At 37.9% G+C, this 21,558-nt stretch overlaps 3 protein-coding genes and 1 long non-coding RNA gene across 8 annotated transcripts; 1 reads left to right on the top strand and 3 right to left on the bottom strand.

Moving 5' to 3' along the window:
• Positions 1–337: 337 nt before the first annotated feature.
• On the bottom strand, positions 338–14,118 carry LOC107273816 (cardioacceleratory peptide receptor). Of its 4 annotated transcripts, none has more exons than XM_025091165.1 (9): positions 13,633–14,118; positions 11,588–11,882; positions 10,662–11,095; positions 5,126–5,261; positions 3,340–3,537; positions 1,925–2,019; positions 1,306–1,666; positions 1,046–1,226; positions 338–789 (listed from the first exon to the last, which is right to left on the bottom strand). In XM_025091165.1, the coding sequence occupies exons 3-9, from the start codon at positions 11,043–11,045 to the stop codon at positions 555–557; spliced, it is 1,590 nt and encodes a 529-aa protein (XP_024946933.1). In that variant the 5' UTR covers positions 11,046–11,095; positions 11,588–11,882; positions 13,633–14,118; the 3' UTR covers positions 338–554. The 4 variants fall into 4 exon arrangements, with proteins under 4 accessions (XP_024946933.1, XP_015607840.1, XP_015607839.1 ...); XM_015752354.2 differs by having other exon boundaries at positions 10,662–11,077; XM_015752353.2 differs by lacking the exon at positions 13,633–14,118 and having other exon boundaries at positions 10,662–11,077; positions 11,574–11,702.
• Positions 14,119–16,267: 2,149 nt separating this feature from the next.
• On the top strand, positions 16,268–16,717 carry LOC112495272. The gene is made up of 2 exons (XR_003061653.1): positions 16,268–16,328; positions 16,443–16,717. It is a non-coding gene; the product is annotated as an uncharacterized LOC112495272 (long non-coding RNA).
• On the bottom strand, positions 16,563–18,653 carry LOC107273866. 2 transcript variants are annotated; one of them, XM_015752458.2, is made up of 6 exons: positions 18,264–18,653; positions 17,906–18,154; positions 17,468–17,689; positions 17,177–17,373; positions 16,936–17,102; positions 16,563–16,843 (listed from the first exon to the last, which is right to left on the bottom strand). In XM_015752458.2, exons 2-6 carry the CDS (start codon positions 18,126–18,128, stop codon positions 16,642–16,644), a joined length of 1,011 nt encoding a protein of 336 aa, XP_015607944.1. In that variant the 5' UTR covers positions 18,129–18,154; positions 18,264–18,653; the 3' UTR covers positions 16,563–16,641. The 2 variants fall into 2 exon arrangements, with proteins under 2 accessions (XP_015607944.1, XP_015607945.1); XM_015752459.2 differs by having other exon boundaries at positions 17,192–17,373.
• A 151-nt stretch (positions 18,654–18,804) lies between these two features.
• LOC107273865 (guanine nucleotide-binding protein-like 3 homolog) lies at positions 18,805–21,511 on the bottom strand. Its single transcript, XM_015752457.2, has 8 exons — positions 21,353–21,511; positions 20,951–21,055; positions 20,507–20,883; positions 20,043–20,430; positions 19,606–19,969; positions 19,299–19,533; positions 19,032–19,209; positions 18,805–18,945 (listed from the first exon to the last, which is right to left on the bottom strand). The coding sequence occupies exons 1-8, from the start codon at positions 21,369–21,371 to the stop codon at positions 18,854–18,856; spliced, it is 1,758 nt and encodes a 585-aa protein (XP_015607943.1). The 5' UTR covers positions 21,372–21,511; the 3' UTR covers positions 18,805–18,853.
• Positions 21,512–21,558: the final 47 nt, after the last annotated feature.

Below are 21,558 nucleotides of genomic sequence, written 5' to 3'. Positions count from 1 at the left end.
AGCTTCAGTCGTGACATTGTTAATTAATTTTTAAGCTCCTTAAATTCCTAAAGAATCTTCATGATTTGAAAATATCATAATTTAACTAGAGCTTAAAATTTAATAAGAAATTATATATTGACATTAATTGGTATTTATATGAATTCTCAGCTTCTGTATCGATTCAAATTTGCTAAACGTTATTTTCTGGGCCAAGTAAGGGGCATGTTTATTCCAGACTCTTATCTGTCACCCGTTCACGACATTTGTTTAGAAATTACGAAAATGAAGGATCTGAATGTCCTCGGAATGTAATATTTAAAAAAAATATTTTTAAATTTCCTCTGCCTCTTTTACATTTCTTCTTTATGCGCATATGTCACTGTATATCTTTGCTGTTCCGCTTCTTTTTTTTTTTTTTTAGCAAAAGGCATATCGACGCAGAAATAGGTCGGACATAGAGAATCGATAAGATGGCCGGTATCGTAGATGGGTATGATAGCCATGAAGGGGAATGGAGTGGAAATGAGTAAAGAGAGGAGAGACGTGAAGAGAGAGGGAGACAGCTAGAGATCTTAAACGAGAGAAACCATAACGCGTTTTCTGGTGGTGGGATGCAGCATGGCGATATGAGCACTTCTACGGGAAGAGTGAGCCATGAGAGAGGTGGTGACAGTAGTCCTGGTGGTTCTAGTACTTCTGACAGTCCTGGTGGTCCTGGTAGGATGGTGAGTGGTGTCACGACTGCCGAAGCGCCGATGGGAATTTACAGGACACCATCCAGAAACCCATGAAATTGCATGGACGTTCCTGTATAAGTGAAGCCCAAGATAGAATGAGATAGAAACTGTCAGAGGATTTATGGTAGTATGAGTGGTACAGATGCTGCACTCTATATCAATATGTAACAGAGGTGTGGCTACTCGTGGAAAGTGAGAACAAATTTTAAAAAATCACAAACTGCATAGAAGTCGTGATAATTATTTAATTGTATTTGTCCATATCTCTTCTTATATTTATATCTATGTCTTTAAAACATATGACACATATACCTATAAATACTGACCTTATGCTCTTGCAGAGGGGCGTACTAAAGAGGCAGTAGATGATCGGATTGGCAGCAGAATTGAGTGGTGCCAAGCTCTGGATGAAACTGGCTACGGCGATGTTAGTCTGGGTCTTAGGAATGTGGCCGTATACTTGAAGAAGGTCGAAAATGATGTACGGGCTCCAGCAGAGCACGAATACTGTAAGGTAGTTAATGATTCTAAAGGGTGTCGGGTAAGTTACTGCTTATAAATAATTGAAAACAGTAGGGTTCCGTACCGAAGACAATGACAAAAGTCATTTTGACTGTTTTAATCTTAGCTCGTGGAATAAGACCTCTGGAGGAGGCTCTCCTGGTGTCCGCCCGGGCAGCAGCAGCAGCGGCCGCTGCTGCTACGGATGCTGCAGAAGCTGTAGCGGTTGTTACGGATACAACAGCAGCTGTACCTGGCGATGATGATGACCCACATGTGGGACCTTGTCTTAAAGCTCCACTCTGAGACCAGATAGTTGCGACGATCACCAGGTAACAACCGCCAATGATGAGAGTCGGTGCGATGAAGAGTGTCAAACTTACTAAACTCATGTATATCCGCCATTGGGTCGGGGTGCCCAAATCTATCCAGCACTGTGTTGTATCCTGGTAATTAATATTTTTCATTAATAACGATACAGCGCAGTATTGTAATAGTATAAACATTTTAAGGTTGGTGAGAAAGATCACAGGTCTTTTCATCTTCCTTTGATCATTATCCCTTACTCTCCCTTCTCTCGCTTTACATTGTTTGATAGCAATAAAGTAAATAATGATGTAGGCTACAAAGAAGTGGACACGGGCAACAGCAAAAATGAAAAGGTTCGACAAGCGAGAGAGAAAATGAAAGGATCATATTTTTACCTGAATGAGTTTCTCCTCGTAGAGAAAAATTATAGGTACACTGAATAACACGGATAGTCCCCAAGCGGAAGCAACCAGCGCCCTGGCACGTGCCCCTGGAATTAAATAAAAAAAGTAAAAAAGTGTTTTTCAACGAAAAAGACATTTCAAGTTGAGGGAACATGTCATTCCCCAATGGTTAACATAAAATGCGTGAAAAAGAAATAAAAATCTGACGTTGAATATTAAAAAAAAAATGTGCGATATAAACTATCCATACCCGACAGATCACAAGGTCAAAATATGGAAATGAAATTGATACTCGGTTCAAATAGTAGAAAACCGCATACTGATTCTCAATACGTATCCGGTGTATGATGGGTGACAAAAAACTAGAAAAAAAAAAAAGAAAGGATTACGGTTCTCGCTGATTCGTACATTCGCCCAGTCGCCAATCCGAGGACTTTGCCGCGTAAAAATGTTTCATCCTCTTCCGTCGGACTTTTACGAGCGGTCGCAGCCAGCAAAAAGCATCGAAGCCATCACACAACCCCTAGTCCTCCCGCGCCACGCTAATGCGAGAGGGTGAAAGCGCGATTCCAGACAAGCTGGCGGCCCCTCGAACCCCCGAGCCGCCAAAGTCCCTCAACCACGATCCCTCCATCTATGCATATCCTGTATAAGGACTTCGCGACCTCGCGACCTCGCCATAATTTCTTTCGTCGCGTACAGACGCGCTCGAGAAGCTCTGTATGTACCCTACTCTGTCTCCCTTCGCAGTCCTTGTAAACTTCCCGTCGACCCCCAAGCTCACTTTTTCCAACCCACCCTTTTTTCGCCCACCATTCAGCAATGGGTGGGGTGAAAGGGTGAAAGGGCATGGGACGCCCGTAGATTTCTTTTAAATTACCACCCACAGCCGTTTTGGCCAAACTGTGATTTACCGACGGATTCTCGTGCAGACTTTAAAGCGACGCTCTTAACCAACACCGTTGCTAAATAGAATCAGAAGACAAATTTCCTGTTGTATTGTGATGTATCAGCTTTAATTCACTCATAAACCGTATATATTGCATATTTATGCAAGCAGAGTATATGTGCTTGGATTTAAAATATATGAATGCATAAGAATTTTTAAATTTCGCGTCAATTACTTGTAGTAGATGTGATCAGCTGAGGAAACAAATACGTCTGATTGGTCAAATTTTACAGCAGTCGAAAGAAGTACGATCAATTGACCAATCGAATGCGTTTGCTGTCAGCGCAGTGTTCTACTGAAGCAGTTGATGATCGGATACTGATCGCTCGTAGTAGTAAGTAATAACAAAGATATTTTAATTTCGGTATCTATTGTCGGACATACCCTATCTCATCAATAATCCTTGATTGAGTATGAATGGGAATCCCTTTGAATCTAACGGATCATTAATACTTACAACTTCTGGAAAAGTTCATCGGTCGAGTAATGGCGTCGTATCTGTCAATGGAGAGTGCGACAAGAACGTAGGTCGAGCTGTATGTAACAACGACTTGCATGAATCTTATGAGTTTGCAGGCAACATTACCAGCATGCCAGGTTACGGTAGTTCGCCATACAATGTCGGTCAGCACGGAAATAAGACCCACGAGTAAATCTGAAAAGTAAAGCAGCGTGAGTAACACAACAAATATTGTTTTAATAGATTTTATGAAAAATAACAAAAATCCCTTTAAACGTTCAAGAAAAAAGAAGCTCAGCAAATTCATTTGCATGATTTTCTCGTAAATCCAAATTTTCAAAAGCTATTAATATGCTTCGAAATTTTTCCGTCACGTTTAACAAATTCAAAAGATCGACTTTTGCTGTAAAATTGTCAAACCGATTAGTATTGAACTTTATACATAATATAAAGTTTTTGCTCACTCTCGAGTACACAAAATTGACACTAGCGTATACTGGCCAGTATAATGTATCGAATTTCGCGAATCGCCTTCAATGTACTCAGCTTCGCTTAACTTAACAAAGCTTCGCCCCGACGGCTTGTAATTAGATTTTCATTGGCTATTAAACAATACATTCCATTATATAGTCAGTCCACGAACTCAATGTATTTTTTCGAAGAATCTCAAACAATGCCATCCTTAGCAAATCACTAGTAGCTTTCCATAAGATCCAAAAAATATAAGTTAAAATTTAAAAAATTTGCCATTGCAAATCCACGTACATGCATACTTACAATTAGTAACGAAAATAGTATGCGGGGCGGTATGTGAGTTTTTAAAAATTGCATTGTTTACGAACTGTCAAGAACACATGTTAAACATACAGACCAAAGATCTCTCGTTGCAAGAAAGACAGTGGCTTTAAAAGCTTCAATGATTATCATAGAAATCACTCTTTTCATCCATAATTAATTTTAATTTTGACTAGCGTTGTTCTACAAATTAATTGAACTACCAGCAAATACATAACGTTTTACGTAAAACATTAATTACACGTAAGTTACACGAAAATTATTATTTCTTATTGAAATATGTAACACGTCACATTTTTTTTTTGTTATGACGATGCAATTTCGAATTGACACTAAAAAAACGTTTACGTATTTACGTTACAGATAAACATTATGCTGTTGCTGGTAACTACTGTCTACTCCGCGAGACCTATGTGGGAATCATTACATTTATATACAGTGTATATGAATGTTCAGTCTACTAGTATCAGCATCGTCGGCCAAATACGTAAGAACTGTTGTATTTTTATACCACTTTTTTCTTCCTCTCATCCCTTTTTCACGCAAACCATCGAAATCTCGTGCTTCCTCCTAGCTTTTGACCTCTACGACCTCTCCACCATTTTATCGTACCGTAATCTTCTCTCATCTCTATAGCGAACCCACCGAACGAGTGAGACGCTCTGGAAGGGCACAATGCCTTGCACTTTCCGGTAATCTGATTTACGCGCGATTCGTGAAGATCAACTGCGAGAAAGATATAAAAAGAAAGGGAGAGAGAGAGAGAGAGTTTGGGAGATCAAGAGGAGAATATGTGTGAACGAGAGATGAGAAGAATGAGTACATGTCGTACAAAGAAATGCACTTGCACTGAAGAGAAAAATGTCGCACGTCTGAATGACACGTATTCCCCTAATGCTCTTTCTTCACCAACTACCCATTCTCCTTTACTTCTTCTTTCTCCTTTTCCCTTATTACTTCTTATCCCTGCAAAGTGTTTGATACGAACCTGCAAATGCTAGCTGTTTAATGAAAAAGTCCATACGTGACTTTCGACGTTTTCCTAATAGCAAACCGACCAAGACGGCTGTATTTCCAGCAACGATTACAGCGAACAGTAACCATAGTACAGTGAACTGCTCCGTCTGAAACAATAAGTGAAAAGAAATCACAATGATTTTATTGCAGATTAAGAAATTTTTGATTTTTAACTTATTGTTAATTTCACTGCTGGAAATTAAATTTAGATAGATACATAGATACATATGCATACATATATATCATATCCACAGTCAGTTCACAGTTTTATCTTTTATCGAGTCATATCCTATTGGCTGACCAGCAGTACAGTCGAATCACATCAGTCTTCGTCGTGAATTCATTCCTGTAGTAGACCCTCGCAACTTTTTTTTTGTGTCCTGGACAGTCCTCATACCATACCAAGAAAACAAACGACCTAGGGTGCCTCCCTTGGGAGTGGAGTGGTTTTACCTTGAATACATCTTTTTTTTGGAATTCTCTACAGGTGATTCCTATAGATGCTGTGACGGAATCGTACTGTTGAATTTATCAACAGATATTTTTTTTAAATGTATCTGAATTTTTTTATGCTGAGATACATTCTTCGCCGGGACGTGAGAGCAATAAATTCTTAAAGTTATTTAAGTATTAGAAGTGCAAGGGTTGTGGCTCCCTGTGTTAAGTAAGGAGTCCATTGACCCCCTACCACGCAGTTATGCTAATGCTAACGCTAATGCTAATGGTAACGTCCATGATAGTGACAGTGATAACGTTTGGAGTTAAGTATACTTTCTTATTATTATTATTATAGTGTCCTTGTCTGTTACGTAATTCACTTTGTCCTTGAATCTCCTGATTTTTTATAAAAATGATTTTTCATTATTGCTAGTAATAATTATTATTTTTGTAGGAACGTGTTTGGAGCGTGAAAGAAAAGTTTAACGGCTTTTGTGGTGCTTTGACGTCACGAGGGATGCTGCGTTGGTTTAAAGTGAACCGTGGGAAAAATAAAGATGGAAAAATAATATTCGCCCTCTGGTATATAAGTGGCGATTCAATATATAAATAACAATAATGTGGCCGCACTCATTTCTGATATAATAAACTTGAAAATTATGATTCGTCAGGATGGTGAAGTCACAGCGATGCTTCGGTTATACCACACAGCGACTTCTAGGGATTCCAGAAGATTGGCTTCTCATCGATGGTCTGTAGGCGATTCAAGAGAGCTCGTACTTTTTCGATGATTTTATCAAATTGAAGAGGGAGCAAGAGAAAAGAGAGAAAGAGATCAATTGAAATAATTCCCACGCCTTCTTCTTTATCGAGATTCCAGTAAAATCTTGATTTCAATATTCAGCATCTCACATGCTCTTTTCAAGCCTTGTCTTCGTTGATCTCTTGATACACTCAATGTGAAATTACCGATACTAATTTACGAATACATAAATGATTGTACGACTAATTGAATATTGGATGAGTGATTATACAGTTTGATAAGGCAAAATATTGTTATGACGTTTATCAAGAAAGTTATTAGATCTTGTCTAATTTATCATTTCAGGTGGATTTATCGTCCTTTATTTGCAAGAGAAATATCTCAGGTAATCACAATAGTGAGAAGTGTGCAGTTACTCCGGATATAGAGGACGAGGTCGGATGAGGAGTATGAGGATGCCAACGCCAAAGGGTCAGGAAGTTAATACTTGGCTTAAACTGAGTCAGTCACAGGACTCTGGTAGATACTCGGTGGAAAAGCAGTGAGTAAGTCAAGCTCGAATCCCAGTTTACGACGTTGGTATCGTCCTGGCGCTTGGAGGCATTCGGATATATTATGAGAAGAAGACCAAAGAAATTCTTCCCAAGGCGTTGCGTGAAGTACTCTAACGCCGAACATACTCCACCGAGTATAACCTCTAAATATCTTCCCGAGGCGTCGAAATTCATTGACGTCCTTAAATATCATACATAAAAATTCCAAGTAGTAATTTTTACCTTCGAAACACTTCTCTTTCTTTTTCTTGCAATTTTTTTTATCCATTTTTCTTTATACGAGTGCACCAATCTTTCAGGTCATCGCACTGGCTACGTGGACGATCACCAGGATATCTTCGACCACTACGTACACGAAATGGTAAGACTGTCGCAGTAAATATTAAGGTTACAGTCACCTCGCAGCACCCAGGACAAAATATCTAGGATGATCTCAAAATTTGTTGTCTCAAAATAAAAATTTCACGTGACATCCACCTTCTCTATAGAAGTCATGTCTGGAATGTTCTCATAGATAGTGGACAATTTTTTTTCCCCAGAGGACTTTCATCCCTTAAGGTTTTATTTTTTCTTTTTTTTTCTTCTTTCTTTGAAATTGCTTTCAAGCGTTCCTCCCTATATTCCTTTTCTTGTTTCTGTGCCATCCTTGATTTACTTAACATTTTAAAATGGCACAAAGCCATCCTCTATCCACGTACACTATCAGCAACACTACGGTCACTCCGTTATCTAGAAGTTTGGTAGCGTGCCACCGTATGTTTTAAGAATTTCGATAAAACCCGCATACCATATATCCTCCACATGTGTTTGTTTATTCCTGGAGAAATCACCCGTATCGTTCCTCCCCCGTGTACACGTTTATCAGATGCACGCAAGTAGCACGTGCGATAAACTGATAACGCAGCTTGAATTTTTATTATAACCTAAAAATAAATTATTTAACATATACATAAAGCTTACATAAAAAATATATATATCAGTAGCATTAATAACCTCTAACCACAGGGAAGGCATGTTTGTTGATAGAAGACCGAGTGGAGTCGCAAAGAGCTTTCCTTCCGTTTTCAAGATGGGAACAGTTTCTGTAGTGGTGGTCTAAACGCGTCGTGGTGCTTATACGGGGATGGGTGTGGAGGCTTGGGGGAAACTCTGGAGAAGCGAATAGCTCTCGTTTTCTAGAACGGCCGCGGGAGCACGCACGCTCCTTTATCATTGTGCTAGGCCTTTAGTTGCATTGTGATATATGTATATAGCTCAATGAGCTATATTCATACTTAGTATTATCCATGAGAAATTGGTAGTTACGTATCGCTGCGTTGACTGGCTTAAATATACTCCTGTTAGAATGATATATATGAATTAGAAGAAGTAGATAAAAGATATTGTGTATATATAAGTGAAAGAGGAAAAATACAAAAAAGCCATTGTGTAATAAATGATTAAGTGAAGTTATGTTATTTATTTATAAAACGAATCGTCTAGTTGTTCACTTTGGCAGTGGAATATTATGTTATTTATGTGGATGAAGAAAATAAACAGAAAGACTTATTATTGAAGTGAGGTTAGGTTATGAACATTACTATACGTCGCTAGTGGGTCCTGTAATCACCCTATTGTCTTCGTGGCTAGTAGACTTCAATCCGGAAGAAGGAGCGTTTGAAGTCGTAAAGAAAATCAAACGTCTTGATCGCACCCTCGAAAGGGCTTCTTCCTCGTTAAAGGCGTAGAGCGTCAAGAGCGTCGCGACGTCTACGACGAGATTTTCCCGCGTTCGACTTGGAACCCTTCGAAAAAAAAACAGCCCTTTTTCCTGTTCCGTGGTCATATCCGGTATCTTCTTTCCTTCATGGTTCTTTAGTTGTTCTTCGTAGCGCTCGGATATATCGAAATTGACGCGGGAAATTTGAATGATGATACGATCGTAGGGATGCCTCGTGAGACAATAGCAATTGTTAAAATTTAGCGAGTGAGAAGGGGATGAAGAAAAATTGCTCGAAGATGCTAGGAGGTAGGTAACATTTTTCTTGGAATTTCATGATATCGAGATATTCTTGGAATCACCGTAATCCCCCCTTTATCTTATCCCTAGTATTATATCTATCAGAAGGGTGGATGCTTCGTTGCTTCTTTATCGACGGAAATAACGAATCGTTATAAAAATTATGGAAAGCCGCTTCTTTATCGATTTCAATTATTGTTTCTTATCTGTCAGAACAGTTAAATAAATGTAATAGAATTTCCTTCGGTTTCCACTTAACCTAACTTGTAGAGGATTTGGAGTTGGCCGTTCGATAGATTCTAGTTTAATCGAGAGTAAGGCGAACACCATTCAATGGCACGGCAGCATTCAAATAACTAGCCAAATAAGGAGTAAGCTGAGGTGTTATAACTATATGTATATACTTCTCTACCGAAACACACAGCCAGTTTCAGTAACAGTTTCTCCGTTCTCTATGTTTCAAAACTTTCCTCTAAGTCTCTCGAGGTATATTTCCCTTTTCTCCTCTTACACCCATTCACTTCTGGTGTCTCCCTTATTACATTCAGACTCGAACCCTCGGCCCATGGCCTTCAGCCCTATCGTCATACCCTCAGCCCATTTCTCCTCGTCCTCGAAGATAGTACTGCTAGCTTCGTAACAGTTGTTGCGCAACTTTAACCAAAGGTCCACCTCTTCCATTAGCAGTAAGTCGAATAAATAGAATTATCTTTCTTAGAGTAAAAGACATTTTTTTCCTTTCTTTTTCAAATCAAAATTTTATTGGGTGACGTCTGTTTGAAGGATGCCAAGAGACTTCTTCCTATACAACATTGTACTGCATCTGATAGCATCACATCCCATCTGAAGAACCAGCTATTGCATACTGAATACATGGACTATAGTATTAGTATTCCTATGCCAAGGAATCCTCCCAGCATCTTCATTCTCTGGGTCATCCTAAATAAGGATATTACTGGCAACTGCCAACCCCGGAAAGCGCCCTTGGCGCATTCAAAGGGACTACTCAGGCGAACCCAAAAGAGCCCCCGAGACCGATTCTTCTTGTTTTAATAGGTTCTGACTATTTTATTGTCTCGCCTCTATAACCCCTTCCGGTCCTACCCTGTTAACTGGTACCATCTACCTTCCGGTTAACGTGTTGATCTCTCATTGTTTTTTGTCACCAAGTGGTCGGTCCCTATATGAATATCATCTCCTGGGATAATATTTGTTATAAATAATCCCTCTCACTTATCAAGTTGTTTTTTCATTATGACATAATTCGACACACGTCCTACTCATTATACCAGGAACGTAATTGAACGTGAAATTTCCCTCTCCAGGAAGTATATACCCATCGGATCTATAATACATATATGCTATATATTCTGCGATAACTCTTTGGAAAAAGTAAGCCTCTACCTGTAACACGAGTCTTTTCAATTCTTTACAAGGGCTATCAGATCTCTCACAGAAGCATTCATGTTTAAGTATACAGAAGCTGGCGCTATCGAATGTCATGAATTTCCTTGTGGATCTCTCTGTATTAAAATTTTTTTCCAAATATCAGACCAATCCTTCAGAGTTATCATAGCATTAATATACATGAGTATACTTCAATTGCTATCCATTGTATTCTTCATTTTCCCCTATCAGAAGATTCGCCACAGTAAAACTTATGGCCATTGGCAATTAAATGTGACCTGCGTCTATAACCAAATAATTAGATAAACAACAAGTAATTCTAGTTATCCACAAGTTATTGACTTACCTCATAAAAATAAAAGGAGTCTATCTCGTTGGAGGCATTCGCAGCTGACGATGTGACGTTTGGGTACCCTGATTCCAGGTAGAATCCGCTGGAGCCATTTCCGGGCATCGCAGCAGCACCAGCGACGCTTCTTAAAGCCGCCCCGCCGCCGCAGCCGTCATCACTATCACCAGAAGAACCTGCATCGCCAGGAGCACCGACACTAACAACACTACCGGCACTGACACCACTTCCGGCGACGTTTCCCGCAGCGAGGGAAAAAACGCTGTCGCTACTAAGAGGTTCGAAGTGTTCGCTGATATTTCGTCCTACTTGCGTTTTTAATCCTGATATTCTATTGGCTCCTACATTGACAACATCTTCTAGGACATCCTCGAGCTCCATGACGCCAAGAGGACTCTCCGCAAGATCAACACCTGAAGATCGTCCTCCATCTTCATTATTTTGCTAACATTGTCGTATGTGCTCTACCAGGCTTTGCCGGTATATGCGTTTTACCCCAATAATGCGGGTCTACTATTTTTCATATACCAGTAACTCTATACTCTATTCAGACTAACACGTGTTACATACTTGCAAATCGAGGCTTAAAAAAACGAAGCGCTCAAGCATCTAGTATTGTAGTTCTAAGCTATCTCAACCTAGCATAGCCATTACCAACAGCACAGCATGCCCAGCGGTGGAAGAAATTGTAAATTGATATTTAACGCACATTTTTTAAATACTTCCAGTGCTAAGCTCGTGGAGCTGTAATGGCTTAAAACTCTAGTGCTAGGTGTCTCGAAATTTCGAGTTTTTCTTGAACCTTGTATTCCAAGTACGATGCATGTGTCAATCAAAATGCAGATCATTTCTGGTATAAAAAAAATGGTAAATCGCATTATCGAGGTAGATCTCATACGACAAAGTTACCATTTTTCCTATACCTATCACGAGCTGTGCTCTCACTCTTCATATATTTCTCGAACGAAACACTCATCGCCGCACTTTTTTTTTCTTTTCTTCCTCCTTGACCTTGACCTGACCTTCGCTTGACCTCTACTCTCAAATATAGTCTTTATAAGTTAGCCGCTTGTGGTTTTTCAATCAGTGACACAGCTATGAACATTTTCGTAATATTTTTCTTATTGGCAGTTTAAGATGACCTCCTGGCTTGTAATTCTTGAAGATGCCTTCGCGGGGACCTTTACTTTGATAGATGACGAACTCTTCCAGTGTAATCTGAAAGGAGAATTAGGGTCAGTATCAATGGGACAGAATAAGAGGGACGTGAGTGATTGCTGCTAAATTACATTGAAAAGTTGGTGACTTTAGTTGAATCAGTTATGGAATCGAATGGTGAGGGATGCAAAGGTCAAAGTTCAATTTTAGAGACGTTTTCATGGGTATGACTATGTTTCTATAGGTTATATAACTAATGGAAGTTCATGAAAAATGTAAAAGATATAACGTAAATTTGAAAACTTTACCCACGGTTTTTTGACATCTTAAGCATTGTCCTGAACCTTTTACAATTTTGTCTATACTGTCTTTAAAAAAACATGTATTGCAAAATTTATCCCTCAGACATGAGTTCTTATGGTAGGCACGATGACAAAAGTGAATTTTATATACAAATCGATAAGTAAAATTATAAGACTTCGACATAAATCTTTTATTACCGTATAATTGTACGTTCGAGATGTGTTATACAAAAAATCAAGGACTTTGTCTGCGCCGATTAGCGGTCGGCAACCAGAAATTATACGAAAATAACAGCTTAGAGATGTTACAAAAAGGAATGCGGTTTTGAGAGGAAGATTTGGTATACCAGTGAAATTTGTCTCCTAGTAAGAGATTATGATAAACTTCCACAAAGGCAATAACTCCATCGTTTAGCTCATAGTAATTCAAGCATTCGTTTAGAAGAGTGGTCTTTTCGCTTTCTTGAAATGTTCGCAAGCGTAGATTTGTTCGGTAAGTTTTCGCATAAAGAAGTCTATGTTCGGGATGAGGGGGCAAAGAGATAGAGGCAGTGGGAGGGTGAAACGAAGGGATGTACAGGGCGGATATATAGAGTAGTGAGCTCTGTAGATTCTGCTGTGGTTGGGAAAGCTTTACGATTCCATCGGGGTTATCTTGCAGGAACTAGCAGCAACCCCGAAAAGGAAAAACAGCAACCCCATCAAATTCTATAGAAAATCTTAGGGATTGCCGCTGCTCTCAGTCTACCAGTCTCGCACTCAATGTAAACTAGTTCAAATTAATAGTTATCGTCCCATATTTTTCGCTCCTTCTAACGTCTGAAGTTATGTATGCAACCCTTTAAATCGCACGCTAAGAAAATCCCGGGCAATTCAATTTTCTTAGAATCTTTATCGATTCTTATTCGTTCTTTGTGTCGTTTATGTCATTGTCGATAGAATCAAAAAAGACCACCGTTGCACCCGACCACCCGACCAAGCTTTTAATCAATGGCTTGACAATCGTTGAAACACACTAAAGTTCATTTCCTATTGAACTGGTGGGAATCGACAATTACTTCCGCCCCAGGCGAGTGTCCTTGTAAATAGGTACCACGTGAGAAAGCTTTGCCATTTCCTCCCATAGTTAACCCCTTTTCATTATTTATTCTTCGCTTACGCCAATTCATTGACATATCTTAGCAAATTCTTGTCTTTTGTATTTATACTACGTGACAATTTTTATAAAGAATTTTTCTTTGATATTAGCACCCCGACTGAGACTTATGGGGTTATACATTTTAATTAACGGATTTCCCATTGACGTAACTCCGACCACCCTTATTCGTAATGATCGCACGAATTTTCCTGTTAACGAGGAAACTTAATGAGTGAAATTTAATTTAACCTAATAGTACATAACATTCACTCGTCCCATCGAAATGTCTTGTCTAACGATAATTTATCTGATCTATAACGATATTTTCTTAAATTTTCGAAATTAATATTTAAAACAGTCATCTACTTACTTTATAAATGTATCCTTGTTATCTTTCCCCTGATTCCATTGCTGCACAGTGTAAACTGATCTTTTGACCAAGATCGTCGAAAATACGTTTCTTTGAAGTCACTTGAACCTACCCCTCTCTTTGATGTCACGGCACTGAAGATCCCGAATTTGACTACGTGCCCTGGAAATTAATCTCACTGTTCTGGATTGATTTAGAATTCAAAGACATATCATCTACGAAGAATCACAATGAATGATAAGTGACATCAGACATTATAACTCGTTAAAAAGCGTTAAATATTAATACATAAAATTTATGCGGTGATAAGCAAGATAAAATTGTATTACAAGGCAGCAAAAAAGGAAGATTAAAAATCGCTGAAATGGTAGCAGGGGTAAAAATCTTGATTGAAAATATAATTTAAAAAAACATAGAAAAAGTTCCAAATATATCCTGATATGTTCCTTCGAATAAATATAAATAACTATTCTGAAACTAATTGGAAAAAGAAATTTCGTAAGGTGCAATTAATCTGTATTAAACAAAATAAAGAAAAGACACTTGCGATACGATGCCCGGCTATACCACTGACGGAGTAAAGGACGCGCGCGCTTCGCAGTTCACGATTTTCTGACCGAAGGTAACCCTATGATAGGCGCTACTGCCTCCACTATCGGCGTCGCCACCACCACCGTCGCCATGAGTAACAGTAGTACCAGCATCGGAAGCATCGCGACGTCGTCGAGTCATCAGACATCGGTACGCATGGTCCGACGCCCTACTCTAGCAGAAGATATCTCCCTTATTCAGACAAGGCTTCATCCTTCATTTTATAAATGGTTCCTAATCCCAACTCTTGGATCATCTAGTCTCAGGAAGTTCATCTTCTTTAAGAAGAACTTCTTTTTCTTAGCAAGAATGAACTTAAGCCTCGAGTATTTTAAGGTTGACCATTTTTCTAACCTTAAATGAAATTAGCTTTTATGATTTATATTTACTTTTAAAGTCTGTTCAGGAAAATGATAATACACCTGCTCTTACCATATTGTACCTTTGAAAACAGGAAATTTACGTATACAAGGATATGGTTTATTTAGATAAAGCCATTTTTGAGTAGGTAAGTAATATATGTACATATGTATGTATATTAGGTGACGACGTCATATCGCGTGCGATAGCCCAATTTTATTGAGGAAAAAACCTCGTACCTTTTTTTCAATGCCATTGTAAATTTCGTCTGCTTTGGAATTGTTCACATTTTTTTTTAAAACTACGCATGCATGCATAATACTTACATATATCGTATCACTATTGGAAAAGACAGCAATACGAATCGAAGGCAACGATCGTACGGATTGTTTTGAAAATCTGTGCCATAAATTCATTTTGAATTCAAGATTCCCTCACAATGGCGGTCTAGAAGTAAATTTCTTGGTAGAACTTCTCTGCCTCTTTTTTTTTTTGTTTTCAACGAATTCAATTTTCTCGTCGCCAATGAACTAGAGGGTAAAAAGGTGTTACATAGAAATGCGACTAAAAAGAAGGGGAAAATGTCTTTCAGGTCTGATCCTTCGGAATGGCCACTACTATCTCTTCGGTATCTCTATATGTATACTGATGATCCTCGGTCGAATGTTCGTGACAGTGATCCTCATTGGTGATTATATTAACTGAACTATTTATAAAAACGTTTTAATAGGATATTAATTCATTATCAAGATCGAAAAATTCTATACGAACGATTGGGTTTGTCGTAAAATATTAAAAGAGTCTTCTTTCACGGTAGGTAATTTGCTGCCTACATCGCGATAAGTACATATATCGAGGAAATATAAAAGTAAGAAATAGGGATAGAGGAATGAAAAGATACATATACATATAGTATATATCCCATAACGTGAGAAATGAGCCTGAAGATTTAATGGGATCAGATAAATAACCTAAAACTCCATTTTATGGTATTATTATATGACTTTCTATTGGCATTTGACAAGGAAGATCAAAACTTGTCAATGCGAATGTCTCTTAAAGCGATAAATATACCGAGAATACAAAGTCAAATGGCAAAAAAAGAAAATCGTTGTGGTGACTCGCACTTGGCATCCTTTTACTATCTACCATAGTTCTCTTTAACTTCCGACGAAGAACTGGAGCCTTGAAAAAACTATGAAAGGGGATATAATAAAGCGAGACAGTTGCTGCCTGTAGGAGAAGGATCTATTCAATACCGGAAGTCACAGACCATCGCGTGTTTAGTTGCTGTTTTGACCAAAGTCGAACGGACTTTTTTTAGGATATTCAAATAATCAAACGTATATCTAAACTATATTTATTTGATATCTTTTCCTTCTAATGTTTTATTCTTTTTTCTGTCATTTGAACGAAGACTTGACTCGAACAATATTTCAAGATACAAGAATTAAATTTTTGTAGAAATCAAAAGGAATTCAATGACTAATTATAGAAATTGTTGCGCATGCGCAAATGCGCAGGCTTGTAGCTTTCGACAGTCATTAAAGGGATCGCCTGACCTTTTTGCTCTGAAAGTCTTTATATTCTCGTCATTGTCGTCGTGCTTGTCGCCATCACTACTACCAAGTCGAACTTTTTACCAGCATTGAGTTTTATCGACGAAGAAAATTCGTACGGGACTGTTATTGGCTACCAAGAAGAACTAGGATATATTTATCTTACATTGAATATACGTATGAACGGTAGATAATGGAGGGTGTAATAATTTTATGTTTTTATCGATCTATACATTAGTCGTACTAGTATTTCGTACGAGTAAAACATCTTAGTCATATATTCCCTTTTTTCTTTCTTAGATTTCCTGTAATGGCTTTGATCCCTGAAATATCAAGTATTATTCTAGTTCAATATGATATTGCACCTTTGTCGTAGAGAAATAAATCAATGGAGATGATAAAATAAAATGTTATACGATGTCCGTTCTGAAGAAATTTGATTATCATAATTTTAATGAAAATAATATAATATACTTGATGAAAAATAGCTACAAGTCATTCAGTCAAGCCGTTTTCCCATCATTGTGCAATATTCGATCTTTACGTCTGGAAATAAAGGTTTTCCATTCTCGTCATATAATTCAGAATACTTTTTCTGCCATAAAATTTCGAATCCACTACGCAGAGCCAGAGTCTGAGAAGCTGGACCCGTGAAGGATGTTTCGGTCGCACGAAGATTGTATTCTCTACCAATCTCATTCCTGTGAGCATATTGCCATTAATTTAATATGAAATTTATATAATATTCTAGTAATAAAGAGAATCAGCGTTAATCCTACTGTTTAATATTTACCTAGATCCAAGGAGATATCCACCAAGTGAATGACCTCGAAAACGTGGATTAACTGTCATCCCAAAACCAGCCATGAACTTGTCGACCCCATAGTGTTTCATCACGTTAATTTTATCAGTTACACTAAAAACATACTCCAGCACCGGTTTGGTACGTTTTGATTTAAGCTACAAAAAAATGGAAATGCCCAATCCTTATTCACATGTGGGCGATTCACAAAAACCTTATAGAATATGTATACGGGTAATGACTGCACTTTGTAATTCTTCAGTTTTTTCTCGTCCTCTGGTGTCATCACGAAGATTACGTTCACTGCTGCTATCTCGCGTAATTCCACACTGGAATCCTCGAGGAAAACCGCTACGGAGATCCCTTGTCTTAGGGCGAGTCTCCAAAGGTCTCGACAGTCTTGCACGGCCAAAGGATCATCCTTTATCTCTGTAGCAAGAAATTAATTTTTTAATTTAATTTTATAGTACAATATTTTGTAAGCATATAAGCTAGAGATACCTGATAGTGCAATTCGACTTACTAAGGCTGTTGCAGATGACTTCATCCGGTATAAAATAATTAGCCATAAGGTCAACAGCATCCTCGACCCGTTCAACGGGGACTTCCTCGACAGTGAATTTTAAAGGTTTTTCATCTTTTGTTTTAATTCGACTTTCCGTCGCACTCTCAATACGCTTCCATACCTTAGGTGGACCCGGAGGACGTTTCCATGACAGTGAAAAATTATCTGATCTCTCACTCTCTATACCGATTTGAAATATATCGGATGAATGCGATAATTTCCGAAAGACTATTATCAATCATTAGATTGACATTTATATTTAAAAAATAGTATTCATGTATGTTTATATAAGTTAATCTTATGACATGCAATATTCAAACATTAATGTTGTTGCATTACCTCTACCTTTGTTTAATATTTAATAATTATCATCCAAGAAATTAATTAGCTTAATACCAGTGGATGCTGTGCTCCAGTTCCTTAAGAAAGTCCAAGTCCCATTAATTGATATGATCCTGGTATTGTTAGATGCTGAGTGGAATCTCTGCTGGCACAATGCAGCACCCTTCTGATAATTCTTGGACGATTCTACGAGTACAGTAGAGGATCGGCTTATGAGACCTTTAGCTTGTCTCGCGGTCAATGCAGCGTTTATTGAACGCAGTATGATTGTAGCCATGATCCAGATAACAGATGCTGTAGGATCTTCATACAAGCATCACGTTAAAAAGAATCGAATAGAAGAATAAATTCCGAACGGCTTGATTTGTCTTCGAATGATTTTCTACATTAATTATGGCTTGAGGTTACTTACTGGATTATAACGTATAAAGTGATGGAAGGAGAAAATATCAGAATCCACTACGTAAAATCTCTTTTGGACACTATATTTATTACATATAAACAATTATCACAATATTATGGCAAGTGGCAGATTTTATTTTCTTATTGGTACAAGATAAGGTGACTGTTGGAAACTCAACTCTCTCTCTGGTAGAACGATAATTATTCTTGATTTTCTATCTTCTTTCCACCGATATTTTCTTTCTCTTTCTCTTGCCTTCGTACACATGTGATTCTAACCGGATAGGCTCCCCGGCTTAAAGAAAAAAATAGTTTACGCGCTGCGTTCTTCGTGTCGCTTCGTATTGGCTAAGGCTAACCGAACTACGCCGATCTTTCCCGAGACTCTGTAAGAACTATTTTTATTGTCGCATGGAATCTTAGTCAGACATATTATATATTATTGTCATTGGATACTTGTTTGTTGCTTTGAAACTGAAGCACTAGTAAAGTAATTTTTATATAGCTAAAGTGTGGAATAGGAATTTGTAAATATTAATTGACGATTATTATTCTCTTTTTTTCATATTTTATTATTGTATATACACCTGTCATTATATTTTATTTAGGCGTGAAATCAGTTGTGAAGTCATAATCTTCTGATGCCAAATTGAATCCTTCGAGTTGTCCCGCCAATTTTGTGGCTTCTTTCTCTAAAGTAAAAAATATTATTTACGTTAAAAGTCTAATAGGTTTGTTATAAATATTGTTGCTTTTGTATATGTATAATATCACTGACCCCGTCTAACTCGTTCCTTTTTCTGTTTCTTAAATTGCAATTTGTTTAATTTATTCAATTTCTGATTTCCTTCAATTTCGAAAAGAGGTTCACTCTTCTTCTTTCTCGCCTCCTGATTCACCTGCTGTCCTGGCTTTTTATCTTTTTTCTTTTTTGCTGCAGTTGCTACCTTATATTCCTGTAAACATACAATCAAATTGCATTGAAGTCATTAAAAACAGTACAGTAGGATACCATCCTAACAAAGGTAATATAGAATCATCGTACCGCTGCCTTATCCTCAACTTCCATTGCTGAATCTACCGGACCAGAACTCTCGAGAATAATTGGGTCCGGAGTTGGAAAATCAGGATCAGATGCCGCAACGCTCGCAGCAGCAACACTATCCAGTACCATTTTTTCTTCAGCAGCAAAACTCTCTATATCGAATTCTTTAGCCATGGTGGAGACAATTTCGGCCGATAGTTGCGACATTGGTTGTTCCGGTGGTACCGTGTAGTACCTATTACAAGAAAAAGTGTGGATAAGCAATAAGTGAAATATTTTAATTAAAAAATAAATAATCAGCAAAAACCTTATTTTTCCAGAACTCCAGTCTTCGAGGAGACTACGCGCTGCAGCTAGTGCATCTGGTACTCCTCCCTTTTTGAATTTTCCCATCCTGGCAGCTTTTTTGGCAAAAAATTCCTCTGGGGTTAAGAATTCGTGCATGTCGTAGAGCTCCATTATTTGCTGCTTAGACACACGCCTTAAAATGGCAGTTGCAGGTCCATAAGGATCCCTAAGTGACTGTATCCTTACAGCATTTTTAAGAGCAATGGAGGAGTCATCTTCCTCTACATTATCAGCAGACTTTTTACCCGCGAATACAATTCCTGGCGAGTCCAAAAGTTTTATTTTTGAGTCTAACTGAACTGGCTGCATTGTCTTTGTGACTCCTGAAAAAAAAAAATATTAAGAAAATCTTGCAGATATGCGATATAATGTTTCATATATAAATCAATGCATTACCTGGTGTGTTACCAACATTGCACGCTTTACTTCTTTTTAAAGAATTAATAACACTTGACTTCCCAACATTAGGAAGACCAACTACACCTACTGTTATACTACTCTTGACTGTTCCACTGTTTCTACAGTAGTTACCCAAAAGAGAGAGTATTAATTCAGCACCAAAGGATGTGCCACCTTGTATAAGATCTTCCTTTTTCTTAGCCAGCTTCCGATTACCTAGTCTCTTCGTCTGATTCTGTGTAGATGACTTCAGTGCCACAGCTGGTACACTTGCACGTAAATACTTGAGCCATTGATCCAAATTCTCTCTTGGTACTAGATCAGCTTTATTCAATACAATTACCAACCTTTTGTTACCACCAGCTGATCGAACAGCTTCCTCGACCTGTACCACAAAGTGTATCGTTTTACTTATTTAGAACTTCAGTATAATTATCTGTATTTATTTTTATTTATGTCACCTGCTTGCATCTTGTGCCCAGAGGATCTCGAGCATCGACAATTTCAAGTATGACATCAGCCGCATCTAATACTTTTTTGAATTCCTTATAGTAGGCTTTTAAAGAGTTTTCCTGTTGCCCAGCTTGTTTTTTTGAATTATCGACATTGTTAGTCTCCGATGTAGAAGAGTCACGAGTATGAAGATTCTGTTTTGTTTGTGCTTGTGAAACAAGACCTTCCAAGCCACCAGCTAGTTTCTGTCGCTTTTCTTCCCGCGCTACTTCCCGTAACTTTTGCTTTTCCTCTTCATGCTGTTTTCTCATAGCTTCCACTTCCTTTAGTATATCCTCTTTGAATGGACATTGATTCGGTACTTGTATTACCTGCTTTGATTTTTCTATAAAGATGCAAGGAAAACAAGTAATTACTTTGAGGAAATACATGGGAATCTAACTACTCCTTACTTTTTGGATGTTTCTTTGCCTCCTTTTTCATTTTACGATTATGCTCACGAACCTTCTTCTCAATCTTGTACCTTGTTCGCGCAGGCATGCGTTTGCTAGTTTTTTCTAAAACAATAATACCAGATCTTATTTACACAATTTCATTACATTGCTTCTCTCAAAACACAGTTCACATAATATGTTCTATAACATTTGAGTATGTATTAGTTATTCAATAACAGAAACTACATTTAGTAATATATCACAAAAACGTTACAGTATTATTTCTGTAAAACTACATGGATAATTTCCATCCAGAAGTTAATAAATATCAAGGAACATGGTGCAGCGCATAAACATAACCTATAACTAATAAAGTAAAACGATGTCTAAAAATTATGACGATTCAAATACAATTCTTACTCAGACAAAATTTTGCCATGTCGACTGCCTTTTGTTAGAAGAAGTCAAGTAGATTCACGTAGAGAAACGAGGATGTTAATCGAAGAAAACAATTACGAGTGACACTCTTTTGAAATATTCACGTGCACATTGTGAAAATCCAAGTTATAAAGACAGTACGACAACATAACATAACAAAGGTAATGTAACTCTCGCAACATTTCTAG

The sequence above is a fragment of the Cephus cinctus genome, unplaced genomic scaffold (genome assembly GCF_000341935.2).
Source record: "Cephus cinctus unplaced genomic scaffold, Ccin1 Ccin1_scaffold1847, whole genome shotgun sequence".
NCBI classification, from domain to species: Eukaryota; Metazoa; Arthropoda; class Insecta; order Hymenoptera; family Cephidae; genus Cephus; species Cephus cinctus.
The sequence above is the reverse complement of the archived record's forward strand: the minus strand, read 5'-3'. Positions and strand labels throughout refer to the sequence as shown.